The sequence below is a fragment of the Barbatula barbatula genome (assembly GCF_947034865.1).
Source record: "Barbatula barbatula genome assembly, chromosome: 11".
Taxonomy (NCBI): domain Eukaryota; kingdom Metazoa; phylum Chordata; class Actinopteri; order Cypriniformes; family Nemacheilidae; genus Barbatula; species Barbatula barbatula.
In genome coordinates, this window is record NC_136774.1 from 21,008,790 (window position 1) to 21,022,119 (window position 13,330).

At 37.0% G+C, this 13,330-nt stretch overlaps 2 protein-coding genes across 7 annotated transcripts in view; one reads left to right on the top strand and one right to left on the bottom strand.

Moving 5' to 3' along the window:
- nr1h5 (nuclear receptor subfamily 1, group H, member 5) lies at positions 1-11,763 on the top strand. Of its 4 annotated transcripts, none has more exons than XM_079467343.1 (11): positions 1-412; positions 4,707-4,847; positions 6,426-6,779; positions 7,712-7,852; positions 8,836-8,969; positions 9,045-9,140; positions 9,255-9,342; positions 9,424-9,540; positions 9,632-9,718; positions 9,884-9,997; positions 10,235-11,763. In XM_079467343.1, exons 1-11 carry the CDS (start codon positions 307-309, stop codon positions 10,441-10,443), a joined length of 1,587 nt encoding a protein of 528 aa, XP_079323469.1. In that variant the 5' UTR covers positions 1-306; the 3' UTR covers positions 10,444-11,763. The 4 variants fall into 4 exon arrangements, with proteins under 4 accessions (XP_079323469.1, XP_079323471.1, XP_079323470.1 ...); XM_079467345.1 differs by having other exon boundaries at positions 1-255; XM_079467344.1 differs by having other exon boundaries at positions 1-255; positions 10,232-11,193.
- The window catches only part of brpf3b (bromodomain and PHD finger containing, 3b), a 10,744-nt gene continuing 9,159 nt past the window's right edge, over positions 11,746-13,330 (bottom strand). For all 3 annotated transcript variants that reach the window (XM_079467315.1, XM_079467317.1, XM_079467316.1), the window contains exon 13: positions 11,746-13,283. In XM_079467315.1, the coding sequence (XP_079323441.1) occupies positions 13,100-13,283 (184 nt within the window). In that variant the 3' untranslated portion in view covers positions 11,746-13,099. The remainder of the gene's footprint in view (positions 13,284-13,330) is intronic.

Below are 13,330 nucleotides of genomic sequence, written 5' to 3' on the forward strand. Positions count from 1 at the left end.
GAGACCGTATGTTGCTATCTCACACCGTAGAAGTCGGTCATTACTTAGACGCTTCTACGCTCCCATTTCAATTTGTGTTCAACAGGCCCAAACTCCTAGATATCGACTCCACGTGTTGGAAACTCCCAGAACCGTTGATCTTAAAACCGTGATGCACTTACAGTATCTAATGGGCCACACTGACTCATCTGTGTAATGGGACAACATTATCGACCCCTGTGTTTAAACTGCATGTGAGACCAAAGACACGTACTGGTACGTATTTGAGTTAACGGTTGGGGTTGGCCGGGGCTGTTTGTTCTACGCATGTGTCTCTTCCTGTGTGTATTTGGCAAGTGTTGGACGTCAGGGGTTCAACTCCTGTCAACATCACGAGTCAAGCTGAGATCCAGCACACGCAACATCAGAGCCGGTGAGTAGACCAAAAATGACTGATACTTAACTACTCTGAAGTTTAAGCTTTAAAAATGTTGATCTAATGGCTAAATGAAAAAAAAAATACTTTTACTTGGGAACCTAAAAATCAGGATGTACCTATGAAGTGGGTTGAGTGTGTGCCGAGTATTATTGTATTGTATTATCAGGCCTGTTTTGAGATTTTTATTATGTACTGATGTGTTTTTTGGGGGAATCGTAATGGATGTTTATGACATTACTTTTCAGTTTTCTGAAACCGTATTTGTTAAGAACACTGCAGGAATCAGATTGACGGATAATAAAAAACAATAAAATAAAACATTAGTAATATAAATACATTTGTATATTTTTTACATCACGTGTACAGTATCTGCCCTGTCTATAATGTTTAGATTATGTATTATAAAAACGGTCAGTTTTGGGCCACGTTTCTGATTGGCTAAGCCGAGTTCTAAGCTGTTATAAAATACCCCGATTTATAACGGCTGAATGGATTACATAAAATACTTTATTTTATGAAACCTTGCTATGCACAATGGCCTTAGCTGTTATAAAATGCAATGTAACCCACTACTTCGCGGGGCTTATTGCTTTAATAAAAAAACTAAACCTACTGTAATTTTACAATATTTTACTTTGTATTTACAGATTTATCATTTAAGGTAAAAAAAACTGTAATATTCTATAAACTTTTTTTAATATTCTATAAAGCGTTTTCAAATTACAGAAAAAGACTGCATATTGTTATTTTATGTGGAAAAAAACTATACTTTTATGCTATTTTTCCGGTGGCCCAGCTGCCCAAAAATCGATTTATTTTCAATCTATAGGGAAATAAATCCTGTAAAAAAACAGAAATGATCTGGCAGCTGGTGAGCCAGAATAGACCAAAAAAAAATTTCACATAAAATGACATGTCAGTTCAGAACGTTGCAAGCAGCTCTGGACTTTAGTCCGACACCCCCAACTGTCCTTGTGCAAGGCCGTCTGATTTCTCGCTAGAATCTGTAAACATGCTCAGGCCAGCCTACTGCAGACAATGAACAAACATGAAGCATGATAACACTACATGATAACATGACTAATAACCTGAGAGATGAAGAGAAAGAGATGAAGGAAATCAGTGCCGGAGTGTTTCATTGCACATGTGGTGCTACTGTGGATAAAGTCATTTGGATCTCAATATGTTTATTGTGACGAGTAGGGACGGGAATGTGTGGAATTTGACAATTCCGTCTCTTTAACATTCCGTTAATGATTCTTTAAGTGTGTAATGAACACGGTTAAGTACATGTTACAGGATTTAGTTTTAAGTCGAACAGGATTTGCAGTTCATTATGCTAGGAAAACCTCTGACTGATCCAGTCAATGTTTGACCCTTACAAAAATAACTATACTTCAAGTTAATTTGATTAAGTATATTTAAGTAAAGTTCAAGTATATTGTAAGTTTACTTTATGTACGTATAGTGAAACCTTTGTACTATATATTGTACTATAGTCGAATACTTGTAGGTTTAAGCTCACAACTCTTTAAACTATTTTCCTGAAGTGTACTAAACCACAAGTTTTTATACTGTGAGTCTACTTGTATGTATGTATGCATGTATATATATATATATATATATAATATACACAATTTACATTTTTGTTATTTATAACAGGGCTGTGCGATATTGAGGAAAAAATACCCCGTGCTAAATAATGTGATATGCGATACGAAATACATTTTTCTAAAATAAATTTAAATTGTATTAAAATATATTAAAGAAATTATATAACCAACATATATTTCACATTAGCATCACTACAACTTCTGAACGTGAACAGCCACGTTTTACTGTTGCAGGGCACACGCACGCACGCATATACAAACGTGCCAGATAGATATTATACTATCCGCATCGATCAAAAAATTTGACCATACATAACTTTTCGAAGAATTAAATCGCTCTTTTATCGCAAACCATCGCGATATGCATTGCTATCCGATATGCGCATGTGCGATATTTGGATAATTGTGATATATTGCACATCTCTAATTACTAATAAGTGTATTTAATGTATTTAATTTTTATACTTAAAGTACAGTTTAATATACATTTTAAGTATTAATATTAAGTGTTCTGTCAGTATTAGTCAGGTGTAAACATCTTAAGTTTATTTCTGAGTACATACTGTATAAAGTGGACTGAAGGATTGTCTTAATAGGACTAGTATAATCCCACTATTTCAGAACAGCAGTATAATTTCCCGATGTGACATTTCCCACGCCTTATGCATGACAGGAGGAGCAGTGAAGAATATGAATAGAGCAAATAGGTCTGAGGTTTCACTGGGTTTGTCGGATAGACGTCCTCTGTGTTTGGGGCATATTGGATTATAGAAATACATAGCGTTAACAATAAAGTTATATTAATACAGTAAATTAACAGCACACTTTAATAAACTAAAAGCTGTTTGATGTTCAAAAGCTGTTACCATCACAAATTCATTCAGTTTTAAATTGATCTGCACTAGGTTGGAAGTTGGTTTAACTTTAGTAATGTTTTGCTATTTGTCCTCTTTCTAACGTGAAGTGTTCTTACATGGGAACTTTGAATGTAAAACCATCTACCAGTATTACAGTACGCCAAACATCCCTGTTTAAATACTTGCTGTTTATGTACTTTGTAAGTAAAACGAATGTGAAACTCTCATCATCAGCGTCTCGCTTCTTCAACCCCCTTCTGCAGTGAAACGGTTCATGAAGTTCATAAGGTCCATTTTTAACATTGCAGATTTTTTTGGGTAAAGAACCAACAATCATTGTGATGGATGGCAATGGAGCGAAAACAAAAAATGTCCCTCCCTTGGATCTCAAAGGCATCAATCTATTTCGACACAAAACCCGCAAATGAGGTGAAGCTCATTGCTACCACAAGAACTGAAGATGTTCTCTATCAGCATAAAGAGTGCGGGAGGGCACATGTGTGTGTGTGTGTGTCCTAATCTGAGAGTTTTAGGAAAGCCAGCCCTCTCTCCCCTGCCCTCCACGGGTCTGTAGGGTGAGAAGGTTAGATTCCTACGATCCTTAGTCTTTCCAATGTCAAAGATTAACTGCATGACAAACAGAGCCATGGCGTATAAACACTCCCTAAAGCTCCAGAGATGAGCCGAATGTCACTCTGAATCGTCCTCTTGGGGATAAAGAGCATATTCCACATTGCCACACAAAACACTGAAATCCAAACAAGTGAAAATAAATTAGACAGGGGGCATAAAGTTTAAAGATGAATCTAATATAAACGAAGCCTGTGATTTTTGCCAAGTATGAAACAGCATCTGTTGGCAGTTGTTCAGTGTTGGGTAATATGCAAGGCTTATGTTTGGGACTTTAACAATGAAATTGTCATGGGTCACCAATCCAATTTTATCCATAATAAAACTGTTCCTTTTGGCAAAATATTGGTAGTTTTATTTCGGCATGTATTTTGTCCAGTGTCTTTTGCGTTACGACTGAAACAAATCTCATGAATGTTATAAAGTCAGCAATGTGAAAGACTCAAAGAATGCAAAGATCTGAAAAATCGGACGAATTCCATGATATATTAATTGAAAAACTGGTCCTAAAATACAAGTATAAAAATATATTTTGAATAGAAGTGATGGCTACGGCTGTTGTTCGGTTACCAACATTCTTCAAAATATCTTCTTTTGTGTTCTGCAGAAGAAAGGTAGTCATACAGTTTTGAAATGACAAGAGGGTGAGTAAATGATGAAAATAGTTTGTTTTTAGGTGAAATATCTCTTTTATATTTTACCGACCATCAGTTTAAACAATGCAGTATTTTTTAAGTGTTCTGTATGTGTAAAGAAATGTATCCAAGAATTAGGCATACAAATAGTAGTTTCAGATCCACTTTTGAATCATATTGTTCAAGTACAAGTGTGCAAGCTCAGTTCAGTCACAGAACGGTTGCTGAATGCTGAAAGTCATCCATAGGCCGAGCGCGTTGAGACGTCCGGGACAAGCTTTTTGTTGTGTGGCCTTTTCTCTGAAACTCTTGCCAGAGCATCTGTCGAGACACCCGTGCCTCGTCTCTCCTCTTATTCTCACAGTTTCTGGTCTTCATCTCCTCTCAGAGCCCCAAAGGAGCACAGACGGAGATCTCCGCAGTCTTCTCTGTGTTCTGTCATAACCTTTTCGTGACAGTGACGCCTAAAATAGCCGGGGCTGGGGAGCTGTGAGAGCCCTAAGATAATATAGTAGTAGTAGAGGAAGATCCTCATGTTTCTCTGCTCTTCTAGGGGTCCAGACGTGGTCAGTGAAGCGTGGTGATCTGACAGTCAAGATGAGAGAGGGGACAGATCCCGGGATGAGCATGTCCATCGGCAGTTACCTTTCTGCGTCTGACGCGTTTGACATAACAGAGCCTCCCCAGTACTATGGTAAGATGTTGTTGTCTAATTTGATTGTGCATTCAACTGTTTGCTATTTCTGTTTATGTCACTTTACAGGTAATGTAAGAATTTGTTTGATATTCAGGTTATAAAGTGAAAATTCTGTCTTCATTTAGTCATCCTCAAGTTGTGTAAAACATGTAGAAATGTCTTTGTTCTGATGAACACAAAGACAGATATTTGGTTAAACGTTAGCAACTCACATCACACTCATCTGGGGCACCATTGACTGCCATAGTAGGAAAAAAATATGCTCCGTTGAACACAAAATAAGATATTTTGAATAATTTAGGAAAGTGAACTGATCTGGGTCAGCGCTGACTGCCGTTTTAATCATTCCTACTATGATAGTCAATGATGTCCCTGAAATGTTGGTTGTTAAAATATATTCCAAATATCTTTCTTTTGTGTACAACAGAACAAAGAAATGAATACAGATTTGTAACAACATGACAGCATTTTTATTTTGGGGGGAGTATCCCTTAAATTTTTGGGGGCAATCTCATTGTCAAAACGAAGACAACGTCTTCTCGAGAAATAGTTACTGTCCAAACAGTGCATTAGCTTCTTAATGTCATGATGACTCGAAGGCCAGTCAATGATTGTATTCAAGCAAAGCTTCTCACCAACATGAATGTTTACAGAAAACCTCAGTGGTTTACAAACAGATACTAACACGGAAAACTGATGTGCTATCCTTATCGGGACATAAACCATCTGTGAGAAAGACAGGAGTGAAGGGCAGGAAACCGGATAATTATGGACGACATGGAAAGAGACGAATTTGGTGTAAATGGATTGAAGACTTCAAGCTAATCGTATTTATTTAAACTTAAATTGATAGCATTAGTTTATCTTATTTCTTTGACTTATTTTAGAATGAATCGTTAAATGATTAAATGAAAGCAGTGGTTTTCCTTCATTTTTTTATTTTACACTTATCTAAAATGAAAAGCCTAGGATCTAAATAATTTTAGGCCCATATAAAGGCTCCCTCTGCTCCTGCTTGGACCTTAAAGGAACAGACACTCAAAAATATTAATTCTGTCATTATTTATTTTCCCTCGTGTTTTTAAAATACCCTGAAAAAAGTCGATACGGACCAGTGCAAAATATCTTCTGTTGCGTTCTGCTGAAGAAAGAAAGTCATACTGGTTTAAAATGACACGAGGGTGAATAAATGATGAAAGAATTTGGGGTGTCTCTTTAAGAAAAGAAAACATTCTCGCTTGTGCAGATGTGTGTCAGACATTCTGCCATCAGTGACGTTTGTTCTCTCAATGGAGAATCTCAAATCTAAAATAAATTTTTGTGACCCTGCATCCAACTCGAAAAAGCTATTACAGAGACTCCATTCAGTATAACAAAGCAAACAGCAATAAACAGAACCGTAACCTCTTCAGCTGCATCCGGTTTCCAGACACAGAAAAGATTCAAAAGGTCGCAATCTGAATTTTTCATTACATCCCAACGGCCTCATAAGAGTCTTGAGGTAATTCAAGAATCCTGTGAAAATGCAACATGTTTCATGTATCTCAAGACGTTCCTCTTATGTTCTTGCTGCAGATGTTCTTGTGGATCCTTTGGGCTGTTCTTACCAGGATCCGGATCTACAGAGCTCTATCTATGCCCAGCAGACGTTTAGCCCCATCAATGTGCAGTTCTCGATGTACGGCGCTCCAAACGTTCAACCGTGTAACCCGCCCTACCCCTACAGCCATCAGTGTACTGAATACACATGTGAGCCGGACGCGGAGGTCCAAAGCCTGGGAAGAGGCAGCGGTGACAGTCTTCCTCTGATGAAAAGACAAAGGATGACCCACGGAGCTCGAGTGAAGGGCCAAGACGAGCTGTGTGTGGTGTGTGGTGATAAAGCCTCGGGATATCACTATAATGCTCTCACCTGTGAGGGCTGCAAAGGTAGAGACCAGAGCCGATCCTTTCTATACACAGATTCCGTAGGGCACCACCAGGGGGCCCCCTTGAGTAGCGAATCAAAAACACTATTGTAAACAAAACACTATTTTTATTAATTGTGGATTCAACTTGAGCAGAATCATTTGGGGGGAAACGGCAACAACGTTAAGCAAATGAACAAGAAGCCAGGTGTTTCAGTACTATTTTAAAGTCTTTTTTCTTGTTTTGACAAATGACGCAATACATTTCAACAAAACAATTCTCTAGTCGCCTATAGATTTACAAACTCTATCAGTATTTCGTTTGTCCATGATAATATGTAAAGTTTAGTTTGTGCCATCACATTTGGAGAATTTTGTATGTGTTTTCGTATGCTTAGTTTTCTTGAGTAAACTGTATTTGTCATGTTTAATTTTTGTTAGTAAATCACTAATTTGGTTTGTAAAAACAGCGTTTGCATGCCGTGTTATCATTGTTTGACAGCTAGATGGTTCCAGAGCCACCCGTTTTGTCAAATAGAATTTGAATACAATTTTATACTTAATTGTTTTTCTGTCAATTTAATGTTTTTTGTCTTTAAGTCTTTGTTTTTTTAAGTGTGTTAATTGATCGATTGATTTTTATTTTGAATACTTTGCAGTTATGTTTATATCTCATTTTAATTATTTGTACAAGGGCCCCTCACAAGTTTGCTTGGGGCCCCCAGACGTCGACGATAAGCACATGTAGCGACAGTACACAAAAGAAGATATTTTGACGAACCAAATAACTTGACTTCCAATATATGGACGCAAAACCACTGAGACATTTTGTAAAGTATCCTCTTTTGTGTTGCACTCTTTTTGTGTTGTGTTCAGTCTTATACAGATATTAAATGACAAGAGGGTGCATTTTTACTATCCTTTCAAACTCAAACAAGATTTGACCTCTTTCAGGTTTCTTCAGACGCAGCGTGACCAAAAAGGCAGTTTACCGCTGTAAGAGTGGCGGAAGCTGTGAGATGGACATGTACATGCGCAGAAAGTGTCAGGACTGCAGACTGCGCAAATGCAGAGCTGTCGGGATGCTGGCAGAGTGTGAGATGGATGCGAATCTTTTTAACTCATTTCATTCTTGTGTTGCTTTCTGGTGCCTCTGCTGCCTCTATAGCATTATAATAATGAAAATCAGTCATTTACTTCCTTGTCAATAAGACTTCCAGTGTAGAACACAAAATATTGAATATAGTAACTTACAGTTTAATATCCGGTTGATTGATTGATAAACAATGGCAGTGTATTATGACTTTAAAGCTTCAATCCATAACTTTTGTCTCGCTATCACCATCTCTGTTTGAAACATAAAATTGCAGGTTACTTTCACATATTTGTATGACATTTATCCAGTGACATCAAACTGATAGTTCTCATTAAATTATACACAATAGCTCAAATTATAAATCGTTATTATAAGTTTACCATTGTGATTTGGGGTAGTTGAAGTGACACGTTAAGTTAACCCAAAACTTCCCCCAAAAGTGTAAGATCTGCCATCATTTGCTCACCCTCATGTCATTTTGCAAACTTTTTATGACTTTCTTTCTTCCGCAGATCACAAAAGAAGATATTTTGAAGAACGTTGGTAACCGAACTGCACTGATCTCCATTGACTTCTATTGCATGGACACAAAACCAATGCAAGTAAATGGGTGCCAGTTAACAACATTCTTCAAAATTCTTTTTTTGTGTGTTTTGCGGAAGAAAGTCATACAGGTGTGTAATGACAAGAGGGCGAGTAAACGATGACATCGTTTTTATTTTGGGGTGAAATTTCACTTTTTTATTTTCTTCAATAACTCCTTTTTACTTTTTAGCAAGGCGAACAAACACATAAACAAGTAAAGGATAAAGATAGGCTATACATTGGAGTTTGATTTCTAAGAAAGCACCCCAGAAGCACTAGGTTTTGGATTGGAACTCTATATATTTGCTCTTCAATATGTATAAACATTTTAAGATGCTTGTTTACAGAAATGCCTTAATAGCATAAAACGCAGCCAATATTAGTGTCTACTTCCCAGGTCTGCTTACTGAGGTCCAATGCCAATCTAAGAGATTAAGGAAGGGCTCCAAACACAGAGGACACAACGGGTCAACACGCGGAGCTGAAGATGATGACTGTTCAGAAAGCAGAAGTGTCTCATCTACCACACGGGTAACACACTAGTCCTCAATCACACCGATTTACATGTCAATATTTTACAACATTGAAGAGTTACTGTGCTTGCAGGTATCATCTGGTTTTTCTAGAGAGCAGAGATGCATTCTGAATAAAATTGTTGAGGCTTATCGTAGATACATAATTCAAGACAACGCCAATTGCCGGGTATGACAAATTAGTTTAAATCATTCATAAATAAATGATATACTGTATAGATATTAAATGATAAAGTAGGTGTCTGTCTAAGGAATTAAATGTAAAGAATCTTTCCCCATGCAGGTGCCTCTGTGGTCAAGTTTAACATACAGTGTTGACCTGACCCCTCCTCAGACAGAGAAGCTTTTACAATTTTCAAGGATTGTACCTGGTAAGCGTCCTTACTGCATATCACGCATTTCTTCCAAATCAAGTTTTGGTGACCCATTTGTTTGTGTTACCCGCTCTTTAGGGTTCGAGCTTTTAGAAAGTTCTGACCAGCACACGCTCTTATCCAGTTCCTTAGTTGAAGTCATGTTCCTGCTTCTCGCTCATCAGTTCTCAGACAACCCCACAAGTGTCAGCACTGGTATTAACATACAATAGATCATAAATAAATGCTGTTCTGTTTAACGAAAATGACTTGATTGTTCAGTTTGATTTGTGTCGTCTCTTACAAGCTTTACACCCCGCAAGTCTGAATAACTTAAACTCGGACTGGGCAAAAACTTCCAAGATTGGGAACAGCCATAGGATGGCACATTCAGGTGGTTATTCAAAATGTCGCATTGCACGCACAGACACATTTGAGTTGATTTAACAGACACTCACTTTTAACCAGTAAATGTAATTATACCAACATATGAATTCATCGTTTTGCCCAAAACTTGAAGCAATGGTTTCGGTAAAGATGTTGTTTTGTTTTTGTTCAGGGCTGAACGACGAGCTCTTGAGGTCGGTGGTAAATTTCCTTCACAGCATGGTTGCCATCGCAGTGACAGAGGCTGAATATGCACTTCTTACTGCAACTGCAGTATTGTGTTCAGGTCTGTCGATTAACATTTATTAAAACAATGGAAGTTTTCGTGGATTGATCTGACGACAAAGCAATGTTTCATTATTCCCAAAATTGGAAGGAACATCAAATGAAACAAACGAAAAATAAACCTAAAAATATACTTCATAAGTACTAATAGCATACTAGTATGTGTAAGTGTTTCTTTAATGATTTTAAATGGGGTGATTTTTTTTTTTTAAATGATTTGTCATCCGTTGTGAAGCAGACAGGCCCTCTCTGCGTGCGGTGGCTTGTGTGGAGAGCTTACAGGAGTTTGTTTTGGAGCTGTTGTCCAGACTCTGCTGTAGTAATCCGGGTGCAGCTCAGGATCCACGACGCTTCGCCCGTCTCCTGGGTCGACTGACAGAACTGAGAACACTACGACACAATCAACTTACTCTTCTTCCACAACATCCCTGGGACATGCAGTCCTGAGACCGCCTGTTTAACATTTACTCGTTTTGTTTAGAACAATAATCAACTTACTGTTGGTTATATGTGCAAATGAAGAGATTATTTCCATTTTTTTTATTGAGAGTGACCTAAAGGGACCTTTTTGTTAGATATGGTGACCCATACCCGAAATGTGACCTCTGCATTTAACCCATCCCGTGAGTAGTGAACACACGTACACCCGGAGCATTGTGCATCCTAATTAATATCAATCAAACTGGTGTTGGTTTGTTTTGATTGAAGCCATAATAACTTCTACATACAGCTAACTAGCACAATAAAACATCATAAAAACATGATTTATGACAAAAACAATTAAACACACTACATATATAGTTTTGCGTTTTTGGATCCAATTTTGGTGATTTTTGATATTCAAAATTGTCAATGAAAAATAAAAATGTAACCCAAATGTAAAGTATACTGCTATTGCTTTTATGCTTACATTATTTCAGTTGCATTATTTCATTATTTCGATTGCTTACCAACCAAACATCAAAATAATTTCCTACTTTTTTGCCATTCACTCTGTATACTATCTTGCCGTCAGACAATAAGATGAGATTGGAATTTTGGTCAAATATCATTCACAGATGCTGAAGTTATTATACATCAATGTCACTGCCATTTTGAACCGGTCAAGAAAGGCTTAAAAAAAATCTGCAAACAGCATAATGTATTCAAGTTGCAGATATTTAAGTGTAAAGAAACAGAATCAGTCTTTGGAAATATAACTTTTTTTAATGGATGAATGAAAATTTCACACTGTCTATTCTGTTTTGTGATTTTTTTCCATTGTACATAACATTGAAAAGGTTTTTATTTACAAAGCAAAGCAACCCAACACGATGTATTTTGGAGAAGTCTCAGCAGTCGGGGTCTTTTAGATTTATGAACATATTTCCACTATACTGTATATATACAGTATATACAAGGGTTTATTAACTGTGGTGAGCATTTGAACAGGGTAAAACATATCTGGATAAAGCAGAGTGACATCGCTTTATGGAATAAAACCCACGCACGTTCATCTTTCCCCACATATGGTATTAACCATAGTCTGCTTTAATGCACCTTTATGATTTTCGCATGACTACAAAATACTGAACAGCTCAGCATTGCCGATCAACGTTTCTAATGGTGTTTTAAACGTCTATTGCCTTGTGTGAACATTTTGAAATACTTTGTAGAAACATTGTGATACATGGTAAATATTTACATGACTGATTTACAGACTGTAACAGTAATACAACTGTATTAACAAACATTGCATATAATGAAAATTAAAAACCATGATGTGGTAACATTGTTTTTATGTCAATTATATATTTGTAAATGCACTTCTTACCCTGTGCAATGACATCCTACAAAATGAGCACTTGCACTATCATGCAAATAATCTAGATTTATCATCAAACAATGTTTAACAATCTCAACCACAAAATAAATTAAAAAATGATATAAAAACCATGAAGAAATAAGACAGAAACACCAGCAGTCACAGTAGTTTCAATAGAACATTTATTTCTCCCACATGAAAATACTGTTCGAACAGATTCTTAGGTGGGTCGTAAAATCTGCAGTTTGTACAAGCTTAAAATCTCGTAGAGGTTCCATCTTATAAACAGTGACAAAAGCTGCAACTTTCAACAATAAATACAGGTTCTGTGCTCGATGGTAAAAGCGATTTGCACGGTCGAACAGCAAGTGTACAATGCATCTCTCCATCATTTCACCTCAAATCTTTAAAAAAACGAAACCAGAAGAGTCTGAATGCTCACGTGAGGTTAGATCTTAAAAGCCTATTTAACAGTTTACCTTAAATAAGAGATTTGCTTTCCATCTTCAACCAATATAATTTAATTCCTTAACTCTTTGCGGTCCATAAATAAATTACATTTTTTGTATCAAAAAATGAGAATATATATATTCAACCATAGACAACTGCGAGTTGGTACATATACACATACATACAACGTATGCCAGTAACGTACATATATATGTACACACTCGCACTCTTTGATATCACAAGCAAGGTAGGCTTTCTAAGAAGTCTGTTTGTTTGAAAATCTTTACACGTATATACAGATCCGTCTTCATTTCTTCATACCTCCCAGGCATTTTATTTAACAATAAACAAGAGAAAAAAATTAATTTAGATACTATAAGATAAAAAAACATATATACATGAGTGTCTTTACAATATACAAGAAGTGGTTTGTAAAACGTTAAAAAGCTAATATAAGAAAATGGCAGTGATTCATTCAAACGTTTAGATTATTTAAGTTCATTCGTACATTTAAAATGATTATTTGCAGAAATGAATAGCTCTGAATGTACCCAAAGGCTAAAACAGAGTCTGGGTGGTGTAGACAGATAAAACACTAATTATTGACAGAAACTGCAGTCCTCACCCCTTCAACCCAAACCACCATTAACAAACCTTAAACACAAACCAGACCGAATCTAAAAATCACCTCTTTACCAAACATGCGTGTCCTTAACACCATCGATAAACTAAAATGCTCCGGAAACTGGTGTGTAAACAAATGGCTGGTGTTAAAATTGTCGACACGGAGTCATTTTAAGATCACGCACGTGTGAGTGGTAAATGAGGACAGATGTGCTTGGTGCTTCTCTACAGAAAGTTAGAACCCACGAAACCATTTTCTTCCCGAACACGACTCCGGTGCATCATAGCTCGGTCGTAAGCCACCTGCACGGACTTCCGGATGCTAGTCGTCTTGCCCTCCATCATACGCAGCTTGTCAGCCGTGTCGTCCACGCCGAGAGGAAGCACCTTATCTTGTGGAAGCCACTGCCTGCAGAAAGGGACAAAAGATGGATTAAACCTCCGACACTTAATGAC

What these genes read in the sequence shown, in the direction of transcription:
- nr1h5 (XM_079467342.1), top strand. Translation starts at nt 307, where the DNA reads ATGTGTCTCTTCCTGTGTGTATTTGGCAAGTGTTGGACGTCAGGGGTT. An exon ending in GTGTCTCATCTACCACACGG is followed by an intron (nt 8,970 to 9,044) that starts GTAACACACTAG and finishes CTGTGCTTGCAG; the next exon opens with GTATCATCTGGTTTTTCTAG. An exon ending in AACTGCAGTATTGTGTTCAG is followed by an intron (nt 9,998 to 10,231) that starts GTCTGTCGATTA and finishes TCCGTTGTGAAG; the next exon opens with CAGACAGGCCCTCTCTGCGT.